The sequence below is a fragment of the Xiphophorus hellerii genome, chromosome 5, assembly GCF_003331165.1.
Source record: "Xiphophorus hellerii strain 12219 chromosome 5, Xiphophorus_hellerii-4.1, whole genome shotgun sequence".
In the NCBI taxonomy this organism is placed as follows: domain Eukaryota; kingdom Metazoa; phylum Chordata; class Actinopteri; order Cyprinodontiformes; family Poeciliidae; genus Xiphophorus; species Xiphophorus hellerii.
Window position 1 is genome coordinate 9,263,850 of NC_045676.1, and position 26,918 is coordinate 9,290,767.

At 36.9% G+C, this 26,918-nt stretch overlaps 1 protein-coding gene across 3 annotated transcripts in view; it reads right to left on the reverse strand.

Moving 5' to 3' along the window:
* Positions 1–24,559, reverse strand: part of evi5l (ecotropic viral integration site 5 like) — a 41,543-nt gene extending 16,984 nt beyond the window's left edge. For all 3 annotated transcript variants that reach the window (XM_032563039.1, XM_032563038.1, XM_032563037.1), the window contains exons 1-9: positions 24,168–24,559; positions 14,082–14,456; positions 10,763–10,952; positions 9,004–9,228; positions 5,834–5,908; positions 2,265–2,390; positions 1,980–2,123; positions 1,798–1,887; positions 154–251 (exon numbers count right to left, since the gene is read on the reverse strand). In XM_032563039.1, coding sequence (XP_032418930.1) covers positions 154–251; positions 1,798–1,887; positions 1,980–2,123; positions 2,265–2,390; positions 5,834–5,908; positions 9,004–9,228; positions 10,763–10,952; positions 14,082–14,317 — 1,184 coding nt within the window. In that variant the 5' untranslated portion in view covers positions 14,318–14,456; positions 24,168–24,559. The remainder of the gene's footprint in view (positions 1–153; positions 252–1,797; positions 1,888–1,979; positions 2,124–2,264; positions 2,391–5,833; positions 5,909–9,003; positions 9,229–10,762; positions 10,953–14,081; positions 14,457–24,167) is intronic.
* Between the last annotated feature and the right edge of the window lie 2,359 nt (positions 24,560–26,918).

Below are 26,918 nucleotides of genomic sequence, written 5' to 3' on the forward strand. Positions count from 1 at the left end.
ATGCACTAAAATAAACCATGAATCATAGGAGACTATCTCTCCTAATTTAGTGTGGCGGATGCGTGTTTGCTTCTGTGGAACAGCCTAAGTGTTACATAAAGCTCACTCAGCCTCCGGTTTCTGCAGTGGAAGCTGAGGAAAGCGGCGTCTTACTTCTTCATCCTCTTGGGGTTGTATTTGACCTGGTAGGCCCTGAGGATGAGTTTGTCGGGGCAGCTGTCGAACTGGTGGGGGATCACCTTCTGGAAATGCTGAGAGGAAAACACAAGACAAAGTTGCTCGTTAATATCAAACCTCTACAACGCAGACATGGAACAGCCGCTCTTATTGAGAATATTGTTACCATGTGACCCTAAACTGTGATATTGGGTTATGCAATATCCCACTGTTATCCCACTGTAAAGCCAAACTTTCAAGCTGCTATCAGTAAGTGAAGGGTGTTATTATTGACCCAGGATGTGAGGGTGGTTGCTCACAAAAAAAGCCCAATTTTTTCTGTTGTTTGTGTTGAAGAATGTTGGGTTAAGGTTACAGCAGGTCTTGATACTCAATTCCGATTTTGTGCTGGGATCCAATTATTTTGCATCATCATTCATACCACTAATAGAACCTGGCCCCAATGAGATTTCTGTGTGATTGGTTTACGTCCCCAAAGCGACCCGCATGTCCAGAAGAAGAATGTTTAAGTCACACAGCAGCACAACGTTTACAGGAGCATTTTTATCAGCCTTGTTGTCAATATCTGGTCCCTGTTGCACTTAATCTCTGTTTTTTCTACATGGCTACCTCAGCAATACACAAGAAAAAAAACCACTGGAATATATGAACTGGTCAAAACTGGACTAGAATATTTTACCCTGATTATGGATTCTTAAAATATAGTTTGTTATATGTGGAGTTTTACTCTATTTGTCAAAACAAAAAGTGGGGATTTTTAGTTTTCCCTGTAAATTGTAAAAATTTAATCCGGTAAACTGAACATTTTCTATCATCTTGTCTTTTGAGCTCAATGTTTTTTTGTGATTTGTTACTAAAAGACAATATTAGTTGTCATTTTAAAAGATCTAGCAGCAGAAACACAATCTCTGCCAATGTTTTTAAAGTGATTATCTATGTTTTAAAATTTTTAATGATGATATTGTTGTTGATGAGTGAAAGAGTCTCTATTTGTTAGTAACTAAAGTAATCATGCTGCTGCCACAGAGCTTTTTATCCTGGTTAAATAAAGGTTGATAATGATAAATAAAAATTTTTTGGGCAAATAAAAATGCACCAATTTCACCATGGCACATGTATTCAGATAAATTAGAACAAAATAAAACAAAGCAACACATAAATAAGTATATAAAGCCTGTTAAATACTCCAAAACCTGACAGGTATAGTTTTTACGTCTTTTTGCAAGTTCTGTCTGCAAATAAAGATCAGCTACTGACATATTTCACTTATTTGACCGGATTTTAACCAAGCAACAGGGGTTTGTTTCTTTTTGCATGTGTGCTTAAACAACTGCTGCCTCCTGACGATAGCACACATATAAAACAGGCTAAATGTGGTTTTAGACCACAAACTTAAACTGTACAGTAAAAATAAAAAACTGTTTCATTTTCTATGCAACGCTGAAAGAAAAGGCCTTAAACTGTACAAAGCTTCTTTTTTTTAATCAAAATAGATCTTAGCTGTGCTCAGGAAGCTCGCGTGCGGTGGGGAAATTGGGACATGGAGTGTTTTGTCTCGTGGCTGAATCTGTACATGAAACTATTTTGTACAGAAAGTGGCACACAGCTGCAGATGCTTACCTGTGACATTCCCTCCATGTCGAGCTGAATGAGGTCGGTTTGGTTGTACTGCAGGATGGCCAGACCCACACGGAAGATAATCTCTAGGCCCTGGGAACCGTTCGTACATTTTATTATATACATATATATACACGTTATCTTGTGTACAAAATCTCCTGATAAATCCACAGAATGCTCCCTACCTCATACATGAATATATCAAAGATGCGTGTGGCGACAGGTAGAGGGAGGAAGGTGAGGAAGAGGGTGAGGAACCAGGAAGAGGCATACATGGATGTGTGGAAACTCTGGGAGCGGAAATGGACGTTCAGTTCTGGAAGCTGCTCCTGCAGTGACAAGCGGCATCAAATCGTAAACGCAGCCAAACCTCTTAAAAGGAAGTGACTTTTCAAGATCAAAATAAATGTTTTGCCTCCCCCTTGTGGTCAGTTAAGACAGCACAACTCTTGCTCTTTTTTTTTTTTTACCTGTAGAAGATATTCAAACTGGTAGATGCAGAGGCCAAGTTCGGCCATGCTGGGTTTGAACAGTTCCCTCAGACGGTACTCCTGCATCAGTCGCACAAAAACACAAAAGGCCTCTTCCTCTGGCATCTGGGAGGAGGACAAAAAGTGAAGGAGTTACTTCATTGGTTGGAAGTCCACTATGGCTTATTTTGGACAAAAAAAGGAATATACAGCTCATTTCTTATAAGCTTAAACTTTTTCAGACTTTTTTCGCAATAGAACCACAAATATGAATGAATTTTATCAGGATTCTTTGGGATAGATGAAGACAAAGTAGTAAAAAAGTAAAAGATTCATAAGGTTTTCATATTTTTTGAACTATAAAATTCTGAAAAGAGTGGTCTGTGCATCTTCTGAGCTCATATAAACTACTTCTCAGCCCAAAGCTGGTGTCGTTAAAGACGTAAAGAAGAAAGGTTGTCGTGATGATGTGCTGAAGACGGAGTTTCAGAAAGAGGAGGAGCTTCTTAAAGAGACACAGACCCAATTTCAAGGTGGTCAATTACAAAGTGAAATTTCTTTCAAGTCCCTTTTGATATACACAGCAATTTTATGATAACTGAAGATAACAGTTACTTGATTGTGCTTTAACATGGCATTATGTGCCTGGAAAATACATAACGCCGCTCCTTTAATGCAGCAGTTCCAACAAGAAGTCTCCAGTTCTCGAGACTAAAATTTCTGTATGCTTTTCTTTGCAAAACAGCTCGAACTCAGTCAGTAATTTTGAAGTCATGCCACAGATTTTAGGCTGAACTTTCTAACACTTGCTTCAAGTTTTAGCCAAAGTCTAGAGACATTCAGCCTCTAGACTTTGGCTGAAAGTCTAGAGGTTAATGTTTGCTGGAAGGAGACCAATCTACATTCTAAAAGCCCGTGGAAGAACATGTGTAGCATCAACTGGACCGGGCAACCCACAACAAATAAATACAGTTAAGGCCAGAAATATTTGGACAGTAACACAATTTTCGCGAGTTGGGCTCTGCATGCCACCGCATTGAATTTGAAATGAAACCTCTACAACAGAATTCAAGTGCAGATTGTAACGTTTAATTTAAAGGGTTGAACAAAAATATCTGATAGAAAATGTAGGAATTGTACACATTTCTTTACAAACACTCCACATTTTAGGAGCTCAAAAGTAATTGGACAAATAAACATAACCCAAACAAAACAGTTTTTTTTCAATATTTTGTTGCGAATCCTTTGGAGGCAATCACTGCCTTAAGTCTGGAACCCATGGACATCACCAAACGCTGGGTTTCCTCCTTCTTAATGCTTTGCCAGGCCTTTACAGCCGCAGCCTTCAGGTCTTGCTTGTTTGTGGGTCTTTCCGTCCGAAGTCTGGATTTGAGCAAGTGAAATGCATGCTCAATTGGGTTAAGATCTGGTGATTGACTTGGCCATTGCAGAATATTCCACTTTTTTGCACTCATGAACTCCTGGGTAGCTTTGGCTGTATGCTTGGGGTCATTGTCCATCTGTACTGTGAAGCGCCGTCCGATCAACTTTGCAGCATTTGGCTGAATCTGGGCTGAAAGTATATCCCGGTACACTTCAGAATTCATCCGGCTACTCTTGTCTGCTGTTATGTCATCAATAAACACAAGTGACCCAGTGCCATTGAAAGCCATGCATGCCCATGCCATCACGTTGCCTCCACCATGTTTTACAGAGGATGTGGTGTGCTTTGGATCATGTGCCGTTCCCTTTCTTCTCCAAACTTTTTTCTTCCCATCATTCTGGTACAGGTTGATCTTTGTCTCATCTGTCCATAGAATACTTTTCCAGAACTGGGCTGGCTTCTTGAGGTGTTTTTCGGCAAATTTAACTCTGGCCTGTCTATTTTTGGAATTGATGAATGGTTTGCATCTAGATGTGAACCCTTTGTATTTACTTTCATGGAGTCTTCTCTTTACTGTTGACTTAGAGACAGATACACCTACTTCCCTGAGAGTGTTCTGGACTTCAGTTGATGTTGTGAACGGGTTCTTCTTCACCAAAGAAAGTACGCGGCGATCATCCACCACCGTTGTCTTCCGTGGACGCCCAGGCCTTTTTGAGTTCCCAAGCTCACCAGTGAATTCCTTTTTTCTCAGAATGTACCCGACTGTTGATTTTGCTACTCCAAGCATGTCTGCTATCTCTCTGATGGATTTTTTCTTTTTTTTCAGCCTCAGGATGTTCTGCTTCACCTCAATTGAGAGTTCCTTTGACCGCATGTTGTCTGGTCACAGCAACAGCTTCCAAATGCAAAACCACACACCTGGAATCAACCCCAGACCTTTTACCTACTTAATTGATTACAGGTTAACGAGGGAGACGCCTTCTGAGTTAATTGCAGCCCTTAGAGTCCATTGTCCAATTACTTTTGGTCCCTTGAAAAAGAGGAGGCTATGCATTACAGAGCTATGATTCCTAAACCCTTTCTCCGATTTGGATGTGGAAACTCTCATATTGCAGCTGGGAGTGTGCACTTTCAGCCCATATTATATATATAATTGTATTTCTGAACATGTTTTTGTAAACAGCTAAAATAACAAAACTTGTGTCACTGTCCAAATATTTCTGGCCCTAACTGTATATCTAGATATTTTGAAGAAACTGGCTGCCTAACCATGCATGCGCAAAATGACATCATTGTTTCGTTGACCACAATTCCTGCTCACTCACATTCCTGTCCATTTTCACACCCACATAGAGGGGCGAACACACTGCCGATGGAGACGCACCCAAATTGGCTGCAACCAAACCAGACATTAACTGGCTAGACTGAGATTTAATGAAGAATGAGCTTTACAAACTCTGAAACCTTCAGAGGACAGCTGGATTTTTACTAAGATTAAATGACACACAAGTGGATCTCCACTCGGATTTACTGACATTGTAAATCCGAGTTGGATTTTCCTGGTGAAATAAAGGCTAAATGAAAAATATGACAGATACAGTTTTGTAAACACGTAACAAGACACGAGCGCTTTGATATAGGCCTCTTAAAGTTAGTTTTCCGGACCACATACTAAACTAAACCAAATACTAAACTCCCATTAGTTCAATCTTTTATTATAAACATTTATATTGATCCTTTTACTGTATTATTACTTAATTTATTTATTATTGGAGCCTTGCAACGAAATTTCTTTCAATTTGTACATTTTTAAATGTAATTAAAGGACAATAAAATCTGTCTGTCTATTTCACATGTAGTTTTTATACATTTATTTTTATTAGCAAAACAGTATTAATGTTATTTTTGTATTTTGTCTTGTTTGTTTCATGGTACTATTGATGCAACTTAGAAATTTGCTAAATCCGATATATTTATGACAATATTTAATATGCAATGTCCAATCAATTCAATTGATTTCCATTCAAACTTAAGTACTTCCCTGTGTTAGTATATCACAAAAGATACTGTAACCTCAAGATAGTTGAGCAGAACTGAATGTTTAAACACATTTTACTGAATCTGTTTGAAATAAAATCCCCATTATGGATTATGTCTTAGAAAAATACTATTTAATTCGTACCTGCATTAGCAGCAAGCCAACGATGAAAGCACTGCCCTGGCAGTAACCCACCTCTCGGTCTACAAGGGAGTATGCCTAGAAATCAAAAATACGTTACATTTATAATGTTACATGTTGGTACAAAGACAAAACCTTTGAGATCCTAACAGAACAGTCACAGCCAGGAAAATGGGATTAGAGAGTCCAGATATCCGTCTTCATTTCCTGAGCAGCTCAGCTGTAGGAGTAAACAACAAGCTGGTTCCCATGGCGATTAACAGCACATATCCGTGTGGCCCGTTTCCCCTTTATTTTAGGACAAAGGCAGTTTAAGGGTAGAAAGTAGTAACAGCTAATCACATCATATTCTCACAGCTGCACCTTGTTATTAGTAGATTAAGCAGTTAATCACGTAAAAACAGAGTGGAAGGTTATTTGAAGCTAAAGCCTGGAGGATGATTATTAATGCTGCAAACAAGGTTTAGAGTAAAAGCGAAAGAAATGACTCTTCCACATCATGTTACATCAGGACAGTGAACAGGTTTCTAACACCTCATGACATGCGTCTTCGTCAGCTTAGAAACAGAATTTAAACGCTAGTTCAATAAAGTTATGTTAAAGCATAAATCCGTGAACAAACGTGTAACATAATCTGTGTTTGTGAAGGGGAAAGGTGAAAAAAGTCAAACAATAAGAGAAATTGTTTCAATAAAACTAATTTGTCTTTTTATTATTCTAAATATATATGAAATTACTCAGAATATTGTAATTTCAAAGCTGTTACAGTATGTGCAAATTTGCATATGGTATTTTTCATAAGCATTAAGTGCACTGTAAAACATCTGAAGGTGGTTTCACTTGAAAATCAAAGTCCACCTGCTGCCTGGAAAATGCAATTTAAGTTAGCAAAAAAATTAATTTGGTTTTAACTCAGAAAAAGTTAATGAAGTTAACCAGAATGATGTATAACTTTAAGTATATATATATAAATTGATTACTTTTCTCAAATAATTCCTGTAATTTATGTACATGCCTCCTGTTTTTTGTTTTCTGTATCAGTGCTGTATAAGTTTTGTTCTGTTATCGTACTTTCCTTTTTTTCCCTTTCTGTAAAAATTTTCTAAATACCTAATAAACATATTTAAAAAAAGTTTATGAAGTTGCTTTAACAACGAGAGATAAGTTATCTAAACATTGTTTTTTTAAGTTCATTAATCATGAATTGAGAGTTTTAACTTAATGCCGCAATTTAAACCAAACATTTATTTCACAATATGCAAGAAAAAAAAAAACTGCCCTCACCTGGTTAAAGAGCCACATTTCTCTATTATTTTAGTCACAATATCCAATTAAAATAACTTATTTTACTTTAGAATAATGAAAATTTTTGTTTCAAAATGCATGAACAAAATTTCTGATATGATAATGAATTTTACTAAACATCACAATTAATGCAGCTCAGAAACATTTAGTGTGAACAGGACATTATCCTCAAGCATTAAAATAAATATTTGGTTAATAACACAAGAGTCAGATCAATGTAACACACTTCCATCTCAGGATACAAAAACATGCCGCTAAGCATTCTGGGAAATAGTTCCCACTCCTGTCTTTTTCTTCTTTCATTTTTTTTTAAGCGCTAACCTAAAAACTCTAGTTTGTTCAACTCTTGAATTCATAACTAAATGCAGCTCAAACGTTTTACAGTGTATTGGTGTGTCCCAGCATTTCAAAACTGGGAATAGACACTGGCAACATGCTGTCTAATTACAGATGATAAAATATATTTCTAAAATGAGACAAAGTACCCTGTAAATCTGGCTAATTTAACAGCCTAATTTTGTCATTAATCCCCAGGGATGAGCAATAGCTTAACTTTTACAGTTTACCGAGGATAAAGAGTAAATAATTATTGATCTTCTATGTGTTTAAGTGGAAGACAACTGGACTTCTTCTTCACCTCTTATCCAAAAGATTTCAACAGTTCCGAATAAAGATCAAAAGTATCAGTCTTATAAATGTAGTTGTAACGATCACAGTATCAGGCCTGTTAAGGTAACTGACTGCCTGAGTCGTCATTTCACGATCCAAACATGTCTCAAACGATGCCAACATATAAGTGGTTTTGGTCACATATCTTAAAGTATGAAAAACTGTAAAAATTTAGAACAACCACAAGGAAGGATGAAACCAAAGTCCACCTCATCCGTTTAGTTTTGCTTTTTTTTTTTAAATTAAAATGTAAATCGTTTTTCTCATCCCTCCAGCAAAAGGAGTTAAGATAATTATTCATCCTGTAGCAATAACAATAATCTTAATTAAATTAAGCATTTTTCATTTGTGCTGCTGCTACAATTTTTAAAAATAATTGAAAACAATTATTGTGTACAGTTGAGCAATAAAATTTAACGACACACAATGAAATTAAGGCCGTAAAATAGAATTCTTAATATTGGAAAGGCTTTGTTGTTAGAGTATCGTTTGTGTTTGTAAATTCTGACTGTCTGCATAGATTATGGACTTTAAGCCACAAAGATTAATTACTGTTTTTTGGCAAAAAAATCCACATTGGTACTTTTGTTGTCATGTTCCTCGCTGTGCCTTTATTACACTTTGCTTTTACTAAATAACAATATGCTCATTTAAAAGAAAATAAAAAGTTTATCCAAGGCTGAAAATAAAATAAACAGAAAAACATTGAAAACTCCAAAAGCATTCATTTCAAATTTATTCAGCAAAAAAATCTGGGAAGTTGCTTCAACTTGTTTGTGGTGGAAAATAAGAAACCCTTGAGTTCACCTGAACAGAGTTTATTTAAAGCTTGGTGGGGAATGATTGATGGTCAGACAAAAATGTCAGATATTTTTGAGTTTGTGCTGGTCAAACTGATACAAATGCCATACAAAACCCAATACATCTTGAGCACAAGAACACTGTTACAACCACAAAAAGACTTAATTCATAACGGGCTAGTCACTGTCCAATGTGACACCAAATGATGTTTGTCACAAGAAATGAAGTAAACAGTAAATACAGGATTTCCTGGCAAGATTACAGAGAGTTTGCAAATCATTTTTGATGAATGTGGTTGAATTAAAAATAAACATGGAGGGATAAATGTCTGACATTTTTCTAAAAGTTAAACCTATCAAAGTGAAGTTCAGGCCCTGATGAAAAGCAGAAGCGCTCACCTTCATGACATTGAAGAGCACTTCCTGCCCCAGGCTGTCCTGGCCTTTGAAGAACTCGTGCTCCGGGTAGGTGCGGGCGATGTCCCGACGAATTAGCTTCTCGCAGGGAGACGACATCTTCAGCAGCTCAGAGTACTGGTTCTTCACCGGCATGTCGGTGGCGTTGCCCAGCAGCTGCCAGACGATGGCACGGAAATGATGGGGAATACCTTTCCTTATCAACTCCTGGAAAGCAAATACATAAGGCTGAATGAGACACTCATTCGATACTAACTGAGCAAATACCTATCAAAGTTTTAAAAGGGGACCTATATGTACGATCCACGTTTTGCATATTTTTGCACTTTTTGTAATTTGGTTCTCAACTGCCTCTAAAAACAGCTGAGGCACTTAAAACAAGTCAATGTTTTTTGGTGTCTAGAAAATGAGTGGTTTCAAAAACCTCCCGATTGTTAAGTCACATTCTATGGAAACTGTGCTGTTACCTAGCCACCCAAGCAGAGCTCCATCATGTTTGGTCAGCTGGTTTTACCGCTGTATCTGCTATGCAATGGCTGCTGGAAAAGAGATGTATTTTGTTGTTTACTTGCCATCCAGACACCATTTGCTGCATTCTGGTTAGTTGTGCAGGAAGCTCCACTAACAAGAGTTGAGTTCGCAAGCTCAACTTCTGCTTTTCAAAGATGTACAGTTGTATATTTGAGGATATGTTTGCAGCCATTTTCATGTGCAAGTGTACAACATGTGGTCAGAAGCAGCTTATTTTGAGCACTTACAAAAGAATCTAATCAGAATAAGTTACTAAATACGCTCTTTTCTATTTTTATTTTTTTCTTGGCTTTTTCAATCTCCCATGTTGCTGACAATATTTTTTCTTCTCTTGTCTCACATCCATCTTTTCTTCCCATGGGTAAATTTGGTTTGTGTGACAGAGGACGCAGAGGGGAATGCAACACAGAGAAAGGACAGGGAGGAGTGCTGGCTGAGCATACCAATACATCTAAGCCTTTTGCAAAACAGAGGTCATGACAAATAACACCAACTCCAACAAACATTTTTCAGACACATATGTGTCCAAAATTAGAAAACAAACCACAGTGATATTACAACTAAGAAAGAGCTGGGTGAAATATTTGGTTCCCCCCAGATAACTTTAACAAATAAAGAGCAAATGTTCCCAAATCAAAAGGATTTGTTGTCCATGATGAGAGGAATAAACACAGTGCTGATGCTATTGTTGAAGAGTTTTTGGACACATTTTCTAAAGACAAAAGAGAACCGATAAAACCGATAAAATCTGTAGCCACTCCTAGTGTTTTCTTCGGATGTTTTCGCATCATTTCCTTTAGTGGTTCTTGTTCAAGGCCACCACAAGTGAGTGGGAAACATTTTTTCTTAAACGGTTTGACACAAACCAATTAAGAAAAGGTGTGATTCGCTTTCAGCTGGTGTGGTCGCTTTCACACCAGCTGAAAATGTAACATGTTTGGTCCTCAATTGAAAACACTAAGGTTTATGTGTTCAGGAAGGGCAGTTGATGCATCATATAAAAGGTTAATGCTACTCTGGGTTTGTTTAACTCATCTATTCAGTTGCTAACGTCATCTAGGATCTTGGTTTCATTTCCTCCTGAACGTTTGTGTGACTCCCACCAGTTAGAGATTTTTAATAAACCTTTTAAAACCTCTTTTGTGTTTAACTCAATTATCCAAACTCTACAGTGTACATTTTTAAAATCTAAAGCCTAGGTGTACCTCACCTTCAGCAGCTTGTCCTTCTTGCGTCTCCACTCCTCCCACTCATTAACAATACGGCCCCATAAGATCCAGGTATCTTCCTCCAAGTGCGACAGGTTGGAGGAGGCAGAGGAGCTGGACACCAACGAGGAGCCGCTGTTGCGTCGCGAGCCGCTCATAGATCGCATCGACTTTGAATCCGCCTCCAGCAACCTGCATGCAAACAGTTCATGAGCTTTAGGATAACGTCTATCAGCAAGTTTGTCTTATTCAAGATGCTAGAGAACATTGACATAAGTAAGCAAGAACAAAGCTGAAAAAAGCATAAATTGTTATGGAAATATCTTATTTCTTGCTAGAGATTTGAGAGTTTTAATGCCTTTTCAGTTTCTTATATTCATCAGCAGACATGTTTGTTTTCCGCAAAAATGGAGTGTTAATGTTCCCTATTTTTAGTTTTGTACAAATCCTGTACTGTCTAGCTGAGTAAAGAACACATTAATATTGAGGGGAAATTTTCACCGGTGCAATTTTAGTAACATTTTTGCTTTCCTCTTTATGCTTTCCCCAAAGGTTTGCCCTGAATCCTCTCCTGCGACTTTCCCCTGCATGCCTTGAGCCTCCGTCTCTTGTGCAGCCACTTGTGCGTTGTTAAATACTTGCAGCCCCATTTTCCACTGGATTAGGAATTTAATAAAAGGAGTCTGGAAGTGAATGCCCTTAACATGTATGATCTGTGTTTCTCCAAACCCTCAGTCGCATAGCCATGGTTGAAAAAGATTATCTTTTTTCTCTGACTGTCTTCAGAAATGTTTCATTGAGTTTGAACTGCAGAATGTTTATCATCATGGCATCTTGGATTCTAGATCAGAGATATACGTTGGATTCGGAGAGACATATTCTCTGGTAATGATCCGACCAATAAGCAGTTTTTCCCAAAAGGATGTCCCTGATTCGCCCTCCATGTCCTCTAGGACTTCAAATGTTTCTCCTGGAACCAGTCCAATCAAAATCCAGTCCATTTTATTTATAAAGCACATAAAACAAAATATTTACCCAAACTGCTGTACAGTAGGGACAGACAAAACCCAAGACAATAATAATAACAAAATAAAAACATTAAACACAGAATAAGACTTACTAGAAAGACTACAGATATTATAAAAAGTGTGTTTTTAAGAAGGACTTAAATAGCAACAGAAGACTCTTGGCTTATATTTAATGGCAACTTGTTCCACAATTTTGATCTGATAACATATTTTTTGTCCAAAGATCCACAATGCACTGTTCTACTTCAGCAAGAGCTTTTGCTACATCTTACAGTCCCTTTTTCATGTCACCTTTCAAATCAAATCAAAGGTGATTGAGTGAATATCCCTCTAGGTTTGCTGAATTTCTGTCATTTTCACAGGAAAGTTGATCTTAAGCTTTCTGAAAGTCCTCTCTTTTTTCTCCCCACACTTGCTTTACCTTTACAGTCCCCTGTTTTTATTTGTTTTGTTCTGTTTTTTAGCTTTTCTCTCCTCTCCTAGATTCCCACGGCACATTCCTCCATGTTAAATCCCTGGGTTTTATTCATAAAGGCAACCAAATAAGGGACTAGACCTCATGGATACACTCTGCAGAATAAATTCAATTATATTTTATTTAAAAGACCAACACAAAGTACTTCCTTTTTAACAAATTAATCTGGGAAGTATGGCATCCATTTTTATTTGACCCCAGAGAGTAATTATTTTTAACTTTAACTTTTGAGGTATGTCTCTATCAGCTTGACATGGAGAGACAAGAAAGTCAAAATGTCACAGTTTCTTTTGCTTCTTTTTAAATAGATTCTCAATTGCATTAAGGTCTGTACTTTGACTGGGCCGTTCTAATACGCAATTATTTTTTAAAAATCTAAACTATTCCACTGTAGCGCTGCCTGAATGTTTAGAGTTGTTGTCCTGTTGGAAGGCGAAGTTCTGCTCTTATTGTAAGTCTTCAACAGCATCAAATATATTTTCTTTCTTGTCATCATAAAGCTGTCAATGCCATGTTTCACTTTGTGTATTCAGAGTGGTGCAGTGTTAGCGTTTTGAATGCTGGCTCAAAAAGTTCAATTTTGATCTTATTTCAACTTCAAGAGGTGTGAATACGTCTGCAAAGGACTACAGTTGTACTGCACTACTGCAAACTTAAATAAAGGCTAACCTGAGTATACATTCAGTGCCACCTTTACTGCATGTTAAATAGCCATTTGTTACAGCTGCTGCAATTAAAGCTGGCAGAGTCCAGAGTCAGTCAGTATATTTGGGGCTGTTATTGTGACTCAGAAACATGAACTTTAATACCATCACCTTCCAGTTACACAGCTCTGGAAAAAACCAAGAGTCCACTGCACTGAACCCATTGAAAACCTCCTGGTTATTCCACCAATTATTGATTTCTGAACTCTTCCTGAGTTAAAACATTAGTTTTGTTGTTTCTAAATGAATATGAACTTGTTTTCTATGCATTATTTGAGGTCTGAAAGCGCTGCATCTTTTTTGGTATTTTGACCATTTCTCATTTTCTGCAAATAAATACTACATTTTTGCTTGGAATTTTAGAAACATGCTGCCAGTAGTTCATAGAATAAAAGAACAATGTTAATTTTACTCAAACATAAACCTGTACAGAGTAAAATCATACAAACTGATCATTTTAAGTAGTCTCTTAATTTTTTCCGGTGCGGTATGGTTCATTTCTGGTACTGATTTGTCTCCCTGTACTTCCTCTGGGTTTTATGGTTTTATACAAACTAAGTGATCTGATTCTACACGACTACAGTGCAAAAACATGCAGTTTTAAGAATGTCTGACGAGTTTCTAGTGCAAATATATTAATACACTAGAAATAAGACAAAACTAGCCTACACGTAGCTTTACATCAACATATAGGAGCTTATTTTAAGTCAGTAATTCCTTAATATTGATAAAAAGTACAATATTATTTAATTACTGACTTAAATATCTCCTATATCTTGCTAACAAATTAACTTCTAAGTTACGTTTGTCTTATTTCAAGTCATTGAAAGATATTTTGCTTCAAGTCATGTGCACTAGAAACAAAAAGGAAAAATACTAGACAAGACTTTTTTGCAGTGTACATATGACTCTCAAACTGTATCAAAAATTTTAAAAACAGAACTGTGGCAACAGGGAAGTAGTTTGTTCTTCAGTTTGAAAATTAAACAAACCCCATTGTTTGATCTCTTGCAGTGATTATTACAAATTAACTTCCAGTCCACAATCAGACGGGAACTTCCTTCTATATATCTGAATTTAAGTTGTTTAGGCAGCACAATAGCTCAGCTGTTACCTGTTCTGCTCCTCCAGTTTGGCCAGCAGCTCAAGTTCATCTGGACTCAGATTCTCAGAGTCTGCAGGAGAGGCTGCGGGTGCCGACAGCACTGCATCATGGGAGGAAGAGTCTGGGCTGAGCACTGGGCTGCCTGTTGATGGGGGGTCTGCGTCCAAACCAGGAGGAGACGAGGGGCACTCCAGCTGAACTCCAGCGGCGCTCTCCCTTTCTGGGCTGCTGCTGGGGATGGACATGGTGCTGAGGATGGAGAGTGAGGAGTGACACAGTGTGGGTGCAGTAATGGGGTCTCTAGCGCTGGTCTCCCTCCTCACTTAGCCTGGCTGTCGCCTGATTGGGCGGCTGGAGAGCCAATCTGATCAGAAATTCTTAAACCTGTCATGGATACAGAAAAAAACTCAATTTACAAACAGATATTTAACATGACAGGTAATGATATATGACAAATATATTTATCAGAGATGTTCTTGTCATTGTTTTCTGCTTTTTAATTTTATTAATAACTATTTCTTTAAAAATGAGCATAATAATCTTGAAATGAGACAGGAAATGCCAAGAATGTTCAATTTGGAGACCATTTCATTCACTTCACTGTCCTCAAAATAGAGAAAAATCAAAAAAAGCTCACATCTTGCTATGCAAAGATGTGATTTTTAAAATGATCTAAATATCAACATTACATTTAGAACTGAAACAATTAATGAAGTTAATTTAGTAATTGATTAATTGTTCGCCAGAGTAGATAGACCCAAAAATGGGCATTGGCTGAAAGAACATTTTCAAAGCACTAATTAAGCCAAAACTTTAATATATATAAAAAGCATTTGTCTGTAATTATGTTCGATCCTGAACTGATCAAGTGGCAGTTTTAGCCTCATATGGTTCAAATTCTGTAAACTCCCATCAAGCACCTATTGCTATCAATCAGTTAATCCACAAAATAATCAACAGATCAGCTCTAAACTTTATTGATATAAAGTCAAGCAAAAAGGGAGGAGCTTTTCACATTTCACTTTTTTTTAGCAGCAGATGCATCCTTTGCTACAAATGATTAAATGTTCACTAAAGGAATGTTATTTTCTTTATTTAAAAAATACCTAAATGGTTAAATGAAATATCTACAGAATGTGGCAATTTCTTTATCCAATTAATTGACTAATTGTCAAAATAATTAATTGTTACATTACATGCAGAAACCATTTTCTTCTCCACAATAACACAAAATTAATAAATAAATTATGTAAAAACAAAACAACATGTATATACTCCCTTTTTTTCTTTTTGCCAACCTTACATGTTGCAGATTATTAGTATTACAATTTTCAAATAAGATGACGCGGCAGGACGAAGGTATGGAGGAGAATGATGGTGTAATAGCAAATCAACACAGCACAAGAAATCCAGGCAGCACAGGTTAGCAAAAGCAAAGCTCCAACACTGGTAGCATCTGGTGAGGGGTCACAAAAGCACCACACAACAGTAAGACAAGAACCTGACAGAGAGCAAGAGATACAGTCGGGTATAAATACACAGGAAAGGTAATCAGGGGAAACGAGGGACAGCTGGGGACAGTCAAGGGGAGACTCAATTAACTGAAAATGACACAGAAACCTAAATTAACAGAAAAAAAACAAAACCTTGCAAAGATGGATGCTTATCAATCTGTTTTTTTATTAGAAAACTTCAACAGAGACCTGACACTGGCAGCAAGACTGAAGGAAATCCTCCTAATCTCACATAAAGTACAAAACTCAATAAGGTACTGCAGATACACAGCATGTAGGAGAGGCAAGGCGAGGCAGGAGCGTAATAACTATCCGAGGACTGCATGGGAAAGAGACAATGATTACATTCATCCACTGCAACCAGCCTGAACAAAACAACCATTAACGGTTCAATAAAACCAGCTGTGTTTGTAAAAAGAGCCTTGTTTAAAGGGAATCACAAACACCATCATTTGGGTAGAAACATAATCTACCAATATAAACTAAATCAGGTTACGGCCAATAAAGACTTCTTGTTACAAAGCACATTGAGTTTTCGTCATAAAATTGCGACAGCTGGGGAACCTCAGGCATTCTGTCCCCATCCTGTTGATCACAAGTTCACTTTAAATCAACCGACTGTAGGAAGTAAAATGAAAAACGCAATGCTGAACTTTAGACACCAGCAGATGCTAGCCTCTGGTTTTGAGAGTGAATACAAAGGAATAAAAGGATCATTCTGAAGTACCGACTTCAGAAAATGTTGCTGGCTGCTTATTTTAAAATTTTTTAATCTCATGTACAAGTCTCAGCTTCTGATTTCCACTTTAGACAGTTACTGTAGGCAGTGTGAGACTTTAAGGCGGATTAAAATGCAGAGATGCACCAAGCCATGTGCTGACGGTCAGAATCGGCTATTTTTATACTTTACATGCCATAAAAAAAATCTAATTATATTCTCTGAGAAGTGAACGCACCATTTCTAAGACCTATCAAGCTCATTCAGGCTAAAAGAGAGAGTTAGACTTAAGCAGATAACAGGAAGCTGAACATATCAACAGGAAGTGGGTGTATTTAATCCTAATGCAGAGTCCAGTTCTGTCTGTTACAGAAGATGCTTGATTAGTAAATCTTAAGAGTCTATTAATAGCTAAATAGAGTATCTACAGGAAATGTACAGTTAGACTGACGGTTGCTGTCATGGAGTCAACAGTATTAATTGTACTAATCATTGTAAATGCTAGTGTAAGATGTTAATCATTTATCATCATTTATGAAAAATTATAACATCCTGTTTCCCAGCAGAGCTGTGTAACGCCCACTGCTCTCTCTTTCTCACGCGGGGTGTTGCAGCTGGTGATAACATAAATAATAAATGACCATATATGCTGGTTAAGGCCCTCTTACAGTTAGAATAAATTAAGAATTTATCAGTCTAACACAACAGTAAGTCACAGATACATATTTAAATTTTGAAAAGAATGTATTTATTTTGAATGAACCTTGCAGAAAATATCGGGATCTTGAAAAACGTTCCCTTCTTTTCAGGTAAACCTCGATGCAGATTGTCTGGTTGTGTGATTACTCTGGATTTCTCCAGCCTCAGGCAGTGACAACTGGAAGGCTGACAAACAGCTGATGCCTGGATCCCTTCACAACATTGGCAAAAACATATTGATTAGACTTTTCCAGCCTTGTATACTATGAAGATCTTGTTATGACAGAAACAATATCCACAAAGACCTACATAATTCAAGGAACGCGTACAAATCTGAGCAGCACTCAGTTTCCAAAGAGATCCAATCCCAGCTGTGTGCACGAATGTCTTCCCTTCAGGGCTATCTTTTCTTTTTTTTGTTTAAATCTGTAGCTGCTAACCTTGCTGTGGTTCAGATTCATGATCTCATGTTGGACTAGTCACATTGTCTCGGCATTCAGCTGCTCTACTGTCCTTGTGACTGCTGCGGCTCCATGCTGTTCAAAGCGTACCATTGTAAAGGAGGGAGGTGTTTTTCTATTACTGCAGCTCAGTGATCTCTGCCTTCCACCCACATTTAACATGCAAATGGTGTGATTGACTAAATACTACTTGAAGCATGCATACATGTATCATATGCACGCATATATTACTGTAAGAGTAAAATGGCCCAAAGACAAATGCAGCAAAAGGCTTAAGATGTTTCCTACTGAGGTGGAAAGTAACTCTGTCGAAGAGCAGTTCCTTCCTTCCACATGAAAATTTGATGGGCAAGAGAGAAAAAAAGCATATATAATAGAAACACTCTTTTGTTGCTAATGCACAGACCTGAACCAGTTTATTATATTACTGATAACGACGCTTAAAAATTATCCATATTTTATCGCACAAAGATAATTTTAAATATGTTAAAAAACAACCTGCAATTTGACTGTATTTTATAAAATGGAGGAAACAAAATCCCATGTGAAAGCATTTCATAAATGGCAATACAGAATCAGTGGCTTAATTAGTGGAACCCCTGCAGTTGATGCATTTTTCCTTCAATTCAGGATAAGAAGGTTTTCTCCTAGAAACATTTTCCAAAGTTGATGATTCAGATTGAGGAATCTGATTTCCACAGTCTCTTTAGATCATTCAGAGTTTTACAGTAAAACTGAAATGTATTTCAGCATATTCCTTCTTTTTCTAAAAATATTGGAAGAAGCAACATTTGGAGTTTGTTTTCCCTCAGTCTTAATCTTATTTAATCTCAATTTTGAGATGTATACGTTTGGTTTTGTTAAGAAGTCTAAGATGCCACACAGGAGTTTTACCAGCCTTTACCGTCCTCCTCACCATGTCTGGCAGAAAAATATACAATGATCCTCCTACTAGTGTCCAGTTACTTAAAAATATAAATCAGGGTCTCATCATATTTTTACTAGCAAGAAGAAATAAACATAACTGGAAACACTAAGAAGAACTAATATAAAACAGAAACAAGGCTGATCTAAGGAACACAGAATAAAACCTCAAAAAAACTCAAAACAATCCAAGACATAGCATGCTGATCAACTCTAAAAAGTAAGCATAATCGTTTCCCACCCCCAGTAATGGTATTTTACAGTTATTTTTAAAGGAGAAAATATTATTATTCTTCGTTAATGCATGAAACCTACAGCACTGTGCAGAACAACAAGGTAAAAACAGACTGAGGGACAAACAAGGGTGGGTATACTTTCTTTTTCACATGACTTTTGGTACAAAATGTAAACAGTCTAATCAATGCTTCATATGCAGCTCAATGATGCATCAGACTCTGTGCTGATAGAGTTCTATTAATATTCAGGCATCTGTGCATCAATTACCAAAGGACATAATCCAGCATCATTTTTTTGGCAACAACAAGCTACCCTCTAAACACCCTTCAACAGTACAGCCTGTACAACTCTAAGATTTATGCAATTTCACACGCTCACGTTCTGCAGCAGATTTTTTTTTTTCCTCTGGGGTTCATCTAAAACAAAGTTCTTGTGTTTATGCACTACAAATCAAAAGAGACACTTTTCATGCAGCTGTATTTTTAAATGATTTTCCAGAAATTGAATGTTGTGACATGATGTAACTTTTATGTCAGAAGAACTATCACAACCTGTAGCGACTGAATTTCCATCACAGAAACCATGAATCAGAACTGGAAAAATTATTCCACACACACACACACACACACACACCGACAGAGTTTTTGGCTTCACAAGAAGAGGCTGCAGGCTCTAAGACTACCAAACAAAACATTCAGTAGTGGAAAAAGTTTGAAAGGAAGCAAGAAAAGCAGGAATTGTACACCTCAAGAAATTGTTAAAAATATACTGATGTGCTTCTTTATTTAAATTTAACATTATGAAAAAATGTAACCCTTCATATCATGGAAAAATTAGCTACCCTCTTGACACAAGAATAAACTCAAGTTTTTAAAGACATGGCGGCTTTTTAATTAATTGTTAGTCGATTGATAAGACCAGTCAACTTTAGATGAACTTAATGAATGATACAACGTTGTACTATCTGTATAGAAGCAAAGCTTGTTTCCACCTGTTTTAGAAAACGTATACATACAACATTACAGGTCTGATGAAATTTCTCTTATTTCTAGACAATGAAGCAAGGTTTACCAAGAAGAATATTAAACTACTTTGAATCCAATGAATGAAAATCAATGAAGAAGTTAACATTAGCACAATACAAACACATGTAGCCATTTGCACATCTATGCCCTCGTATCTGGCAGATTTTACACTTGGTTGGATCCAGTTACAAACCTACAGGCTGAGAGAACAATGAGCCCAACAGATGATGCTTCTACTACAGCAGCCAGGTCATCAAGCTGCTGCCTGTTTCCATGTGTCAGCAAAGCAGACAAAGAGCAGAGCTGCACACGCAGGCCGGCCAGCAACAAAGCAGCCACGCATCGACTTCCTGACTTTACATAAATAGGACAAAAATATGACTTAATTATACTAACATTTACCCATGGCATTCATCACTAATTTTACAATAGTACAGGTCAAGGACTGGTTTGATTATTATTTAAAGATTCTGGTGATTTTAGTCTGCTCATGTAAATTTAGGCTGCAAAATATTAACTTAATAAAACACAATAACAATTCAATATTTCATCAAATAAATGGCGGATATGTTGAAACAAAAAGCAAGCATTTTTATTGTAATGTGTGGAGGGAAATATTTCAAAAAGCTTTTTTTTTTTTTTAAATAAACCAATGCAAAAATTCTGAAGAAATGAATTTAGAGAGTTTGCAAACTCAAGAGACAAGAGTTGACACTTTCACACACTGGAGCATGAGTTCATCTCAGGGCAGTTTAGTTATCGAAGATCCAGAATACACAGACAGGAAATGATACAGTTTTTTATGCATCTACTAAACATGATGCTGGTTCAGTCTATTTGTTTTTGTTCACTGATACACAAGGATTCATAATCAATGGAGACAAAGTTAATCCATTAAATGTATAGTTACATTTTTTATGTTCATTCAATGCTAAAAGAAATCAGGAAAGAAACTGTTCTATGCTTCAGAACAGCATAACTGTTCTGAATAACTAGAATCCTGAATAACTGAATCCTATAGGTATTCAGTTATCCAATAGGATTCAAGTTATTGGATCCCCAATAACTTGAATCCCCAATAACTTGAATCCTATTGGATAATACCAATAAGCTAATTAAAGGAGAACCAACAAAGCTTAATTGATGACCACAGGCAGAGGCAGCTGTTATAACATTGACAGAAAGTCTTCCATACACAGCAGCAGCTGCCAGTTTTCACAAGCTACAGTCATAAATCAGCACTGACCAGTTAGAAAACCTCATGAGCAATGACACTAAATATATTTTGTATTAACTTGTACCTTTTACTTTACAGTAATGTTACAATTGTTATTATGTATGATTGTCATTTGTTGCGGTGGTTTCTTGGTTAAGTTTTGTTTTTCTGCAGGTCTACAGGCAGACTATAGGGTTCTGACTTGTGTTCTCTCTATGTTTGAGCAGCAACATTGCCAAAGCCGTAGTGCTCCACTTATAATACTTTTCAGATTTTTAAAGTAATTTTTTAAAATAAATATGTATAGTTTTCCTTCTACTTTTCTGTTTGTTGCTCCATCACAATAAAACATGATGCAGCTTGTACATTTGGAAAAATTCATGGGGAATGAATACTTTTGCCTCTACCGTTGCTGTTTATCTGGGCATATCATATAATGTTGTAGCTGTGATTTAATCCTCAGAAACTTCATCCTCATCAGTCTTTCAATGTTATGACCCAAATATGAGACTCACCACATTCCTGTCAGTGCAACTAAAAACAGATGCAGACGATAATGAACTTGGACAGCAGCAGGAAGACAAATGTATGTAGACGTTACGCCTGGTTCTGTTCAGATAAGCACATCCCTCTAACACAGATAGTACAGCAGCAGAGGGGAAGCTGGAGTGTGGTTGCGTGGCATGGTTTTGTTTTGTTCATGCGTGATCGTGGAATCTGATAAAGCAGAGGTTTTTGAATCATCACTACTCAAAAAGAAGGTCACCATATAAAGTGAGAATCTGATACCTGCTTTTCTTGATGATGAAATGTGTAACTTTTGCACTGAAAGTTGATTATACAGACAAGCCTTAAAGTTTTACAGAGCTATTGTGACCTTAGTATTGATGCAAAATGCTGCATAAAAGGTCTTATTTAAAAATGACAGAGATCATGAAATCATTGAATAACTTCCCTTCCTAAAAAAGTTAAGTGCTTGAGGAAGCTTTCATTTTTTGACAAGTCAGATATACTTCTAATCCTCCAGCATCATAGCCCTAAGAAAAATCCCTTCCCCACCTTTTATTACACATGCATAGTTAAAATTATATGTGTTTGGAATAGATCAATAAATGTGAGTGATTTGACTTTCTGGCTCCCAGTTTAGATCACTACTGTTTCTATTTATCTCTGAAGTCTAGCATATTTAAAGGATCCACCTGTTAAGGGTCAAAATAGCAATTATTCCTGATTTTTTAAGGACTTTAATTAGCAAATAATGAGTTATAAAATACTTGGATAAGGGAGAGTGTTTATAAAACACAGAAGTTCCTTCAGCTTGTTAAGCACTGTAAAAAAAAGTAACTTCAAAGTGTAATCCTAAACATTAACATCATTTAAATTTTGCATATTGACTTTCAAATAATTATGCTAATTGTTTTTTGAAGCTTAAACCAGAAGAGCAAAATCTTCTTAATAATTACAATTTAATTTGTCTACTTATGTCAGAACTGCACAATATATAGCAAATATTTTGTCATCACAATAATGAAGAACTGTCATAATATTTGTTGTGAACTTCCAGTTAATATTCAATACTGGTTAAACTCAAACAATATGATCTGCTTTTTGAGGTAAGAAATTATTCCAAGAGACTTTAGTTAAAGTTTAACTTAAAACGTTGCCTCAGTCGGTGACTCTTCTCTTTGACCTTCCTTTATATTTTACCAGTAGGTAAAGTATAAACATATTTCAGGGGAGCTGTGTGTTATGAATGGGTATGTTAAATTAGTAATAGTTAGAAATTGTCAAGTAAATTGTTGCTGAAAAAACTGTTACATGAATTTAACGTTTTGTGTCCTAATAATTAAATTTATAACATGAAGGACAAACCAGATGAGCAAAATGAATTTATATTTATCTCGGAAAAACGGATTTATGTTTATCTCAGTTGAGTCACCACACTTAAACAACTGGCTAAATGTAACTTATTTATGGGTGAAATGAATCACAGATTACCTCTTCATGGTGGAACATGTTTGTGATTTGGAGATTTCTGACAGGAAGTGAAAAAATCTCATGAGTCAGAAATGGAAAAATGGAAGACCAAAAGGATTTGCATGAGTTTGATAAGAAATGAGTGATGGCAACTCGGTCAGAGTATGTCCAAAGCAACAGCTCTTGTGGATCTGGACCGTATTTATTATTTTGTCCGAGGGAGGAACAATGGTGAACTGGTAACAAGGTAAGTGGTGCACCAAGCCTCCAAGATACATGTAGGGAGCGATATTTGACTTGTGTTGCCACACCACCAAGCAAAAATGTTCAAGGATGATGTAGGGGGAGTAACATATTCTGACTTGGCCTCAACACTACACTGATCTCAAACCAATTAAGCATCCAGGATGTGCTAAACAATTGTGATCCACATAAGTGTCATCTCACAAACTTACAGGATTTACAGAATCTACTGCACACAACTTGCACCCAGACCTTCAATGATAACTTCAAGGGTCTAGTGGAGTCTGTGTCTCAACAGATCAGGGCTGCGTTTGTACCAAAAAGGAGAACTAATACACTACTAGGCAGATAGTCATAATCTTATGCCTTATTGGTGTTTTTATGAGCATTTTAAGCTGTTAAAGTAGCATAATTTCTGTTTAGAAGTACCAAATAAATGTACTTAGATAAAAAGTGTGGAAATTGTTGCATCAGTTTTCATGGTTAGATGCTTATTAGGGTGATCTTCGCCACTATGAGAGCTGAGCATGACTCGTGCTTTGGGTTTAAACTTAAGAGCCAGTAATCTTATTGACAGATCTGTTTGGACACGACAACTCGTTATCCCGGTCTAATGCTGTGTGCTGAGACCGATGGGCCTGCGTGCATGCCCTGCAGCTGAATCATAATTCGGCTGGATCCACATCTGTGGTTAAAATGACAGACACATCATGGCTACTTCGTGGATCCGAAAAGCCCCAGTTTCTAATAACAACAATAACACGATTGTGTAACACATGAAATGATGACGGAACGTTATCAAAGCTGTGTCAACATAGCCACACACACTGCGTTAAGAAATACGGTTTATGAGCAAATGAATGGGCCGCATCCCTGTTGGCATGCTGCAACAATGACATGTTTCTCTGAGATAAATGGAGCAGACAGAACCAGGAATAAACACAGGCCGAAATGAGTCACCAATCTGAATTTAGTTCCGTCTGTTTTGAATTTAGAGGTTGCGGGCCTCCTTGACAATTCCTCTGAAAAATAAAACCTTAAAAAAACAAAAAATAACAAAAAAAAAATCGCAAACGCTTACCTGGACTCAGTTTCCATAATCACGGCGGACGCGTTTAACGTCGCTTCCACGCCAGTCGGCCGTAAACGTTAGTTATGAGCTAATTAAGCCCCTAATAAAACACAGAGGACGAACACAGACCGACGGTCCAACGCAGTGCCATCCTCCTGCCGTCGCTCATCCGCGAGGCAGCGCCGCGACGCACAGCTGGTCGCGAGAGCTCCGTGCACGCGACGCGGGGGCCAGGGTAGTCCGAGCCGCGTTAGCTGGTCGGAATGTTTCCACAGGCCACCTTTAAAATAAGCATGACAGCCGTGTGATGCAGCTAACGACTTAACAGGGATGTGGTTATAACACACCGGCCCGCATCAATCACACGGTGACTCACGCAGAATGGCTGGCGTCCTGCGGCTCCGACTCACAGAGAGGTGGGGCGCACCAATCAGAGCGCGTAAAGACGTCTGACTGACGTCTCTCTAACCAAATGGCTGAGCCCATTTTGCGGGAATGCTGGAAAATTACAGAGAAAAGAGCCAATCCATGTGGAGTTTTATTCTGCGGGAAGGTGGGCTCCGCAGGTGGCGCTACGCTGTCAGGGAAAACGGATTTACGTGGGTAATGCATCCCAATAATTAATTATCTATCTATCTATCTATCTATCTATCTATCTATCTATCTATCTATCTATCTATCTATCTATCTATCTATCTATCTATCTATCTATCTATCTATCTATCTATCTATCTATCTATCTATCTATCTATCTATCTATCTATCTATCTATCTATCTATCTATCTATCTATCTATGTAAATACAGAAAGGTCTTTAAATAAAGAAATACCTCTGTCCTGTTCTTTAAAATAGACTGGACTTTTATTTTTTAACTTGACTGCATGTTGGGTCTTTTTATTTTCTCGGCCTGTTCTGCAGTCTCTTGTTAGTTAATCATTACACCTGTTTTGCATTAAGACTTTCCGTCTTTGTGCAGTTTCTGCTTCCCTGTTCTGATCTTTGTGATTACGTTCTTCCTGGGAACATTTCCTTCTCTTAAACTTAAACCCATAATTTTTATATTACCTACTTTGCAACAACTTTATACTTTAATCCTTTTCCTTTGTTACTGATTACATGCTAAAGCCCAGTATAATGACTGTCTGTGATCAAAAAGAATTGACCACAGACAGCTGTTTTATTTTTTTAAATATTGTTTATAAGTTCATTTCATAAGCTTCCCAAACTGATGCCATGCCAGGTCTGCCAATATTGCATTGCCACCAAAGGGACAAACGTGATACTGCACTTTCTCATGCTTACTTCCATATGGAGGGCTCTGTTGAATAGGATTTAAAGAAAAACATTTTTTTTTATATATAATATTACAACACATTTATGTAGATTTAGTGTGAAAGTTCAACACTAAGTTATAATTGGCAAGTGGAATAAAAATAATTAACAATTGTCTAATTTTTCTTTACAAAACAATCTAAAAGTGTGCCATTCATATTTCCCCTCCACCCTGATTCTCAAAAACGAAATGCAGCACAACTAGCGTAATTCGTAATAGAGTCACTTACTGTGTGATTTAATTTCAGAATAGATCCAGTTGTTTTGTGAAGGCCTCAGACGTTTGTTAGAGACAAACACAGCAGACAGGTCAGGGGAAATCTTGTGTAGAAGTTCAAAGCAGGGTCAGACTGATTTAAGCACATTGCCTCCAAAAAAGGACACAACTGCAAACCAACTAAGCATGACCATTCCCTGTCCTGCTTTATGTAGCCACTTTTCAAAAAACAACAAAATGCAGTTAGCACAATATGAGTCTGTTCTGGTCACTTCTATTACACACTGTAGCACCCTCAAGGATTTACGCACAATGTAGAATCATACAGGTTTTATTCTGGTGTTGACATCCCGTGAGAACTCGTGAACTGACGTCCAGGAGGGGCTAAATGATCCGTATTAGTCTTATTCTCTTCTCCTCTATCATTTCTCTTGAGTATTTATCTTCAATTTTTTACATTTTCTGATAATTAACTACTAGGTGATGCTGTTGGGATGTACAACTCAAAGGAACATTACATGTAAAAATACTTTTATATTTTATGTTATTTTATGTTATTTTCGCACAATATGCAGTCAGCAAACACTTAAAAAAAACAAAACAAAACACTTTTTAAAAATACTAACATTTTCTTAAAAGTCATTTTAATAAAACCAAAATTACGGATTATTTATGTATAAAGGTTTACACGTATTGACCAGAACAGAACACTGAATAAATCAAACGGTGCCATTGGATTAAGGGGTTTCAAAGCTTTATAGCCTTATTCGTGATATTTTAAAAATATTTATGTATTGTATAATGCAGAAAAATTTTAGGTGAGAAAAAAAATCTACATATTCTTTTTATGTCCCATTCACATTATCTCTGAAACAATTCACTATGATGCTTGTATACCTGGTGAAATCTCTAGAGTGTTAGCTTTATTTTGATACTGAGAATATATAAATATAGTTTGTAATTTCTGAGAAAAATTCAACCAGCTTTGGGCATGCTATTTCAAGCAAAGAAAAAAAGAACTTACCAAAATGGCGCTTTGCAAAGAAAACTTTACCAGCTGTGGAAAGTGCTGCTGTGCTAAGCGTGTAAATGTAAAGTTTAACAAGTGTTAAAAAGGTGTCAATTACAGCATTGTCTAAAAGGTTATGTTATGAGTAATGATGAAAATATATCATCTTTCACAGTACTCCATGCTATAGCGCCCTCTATC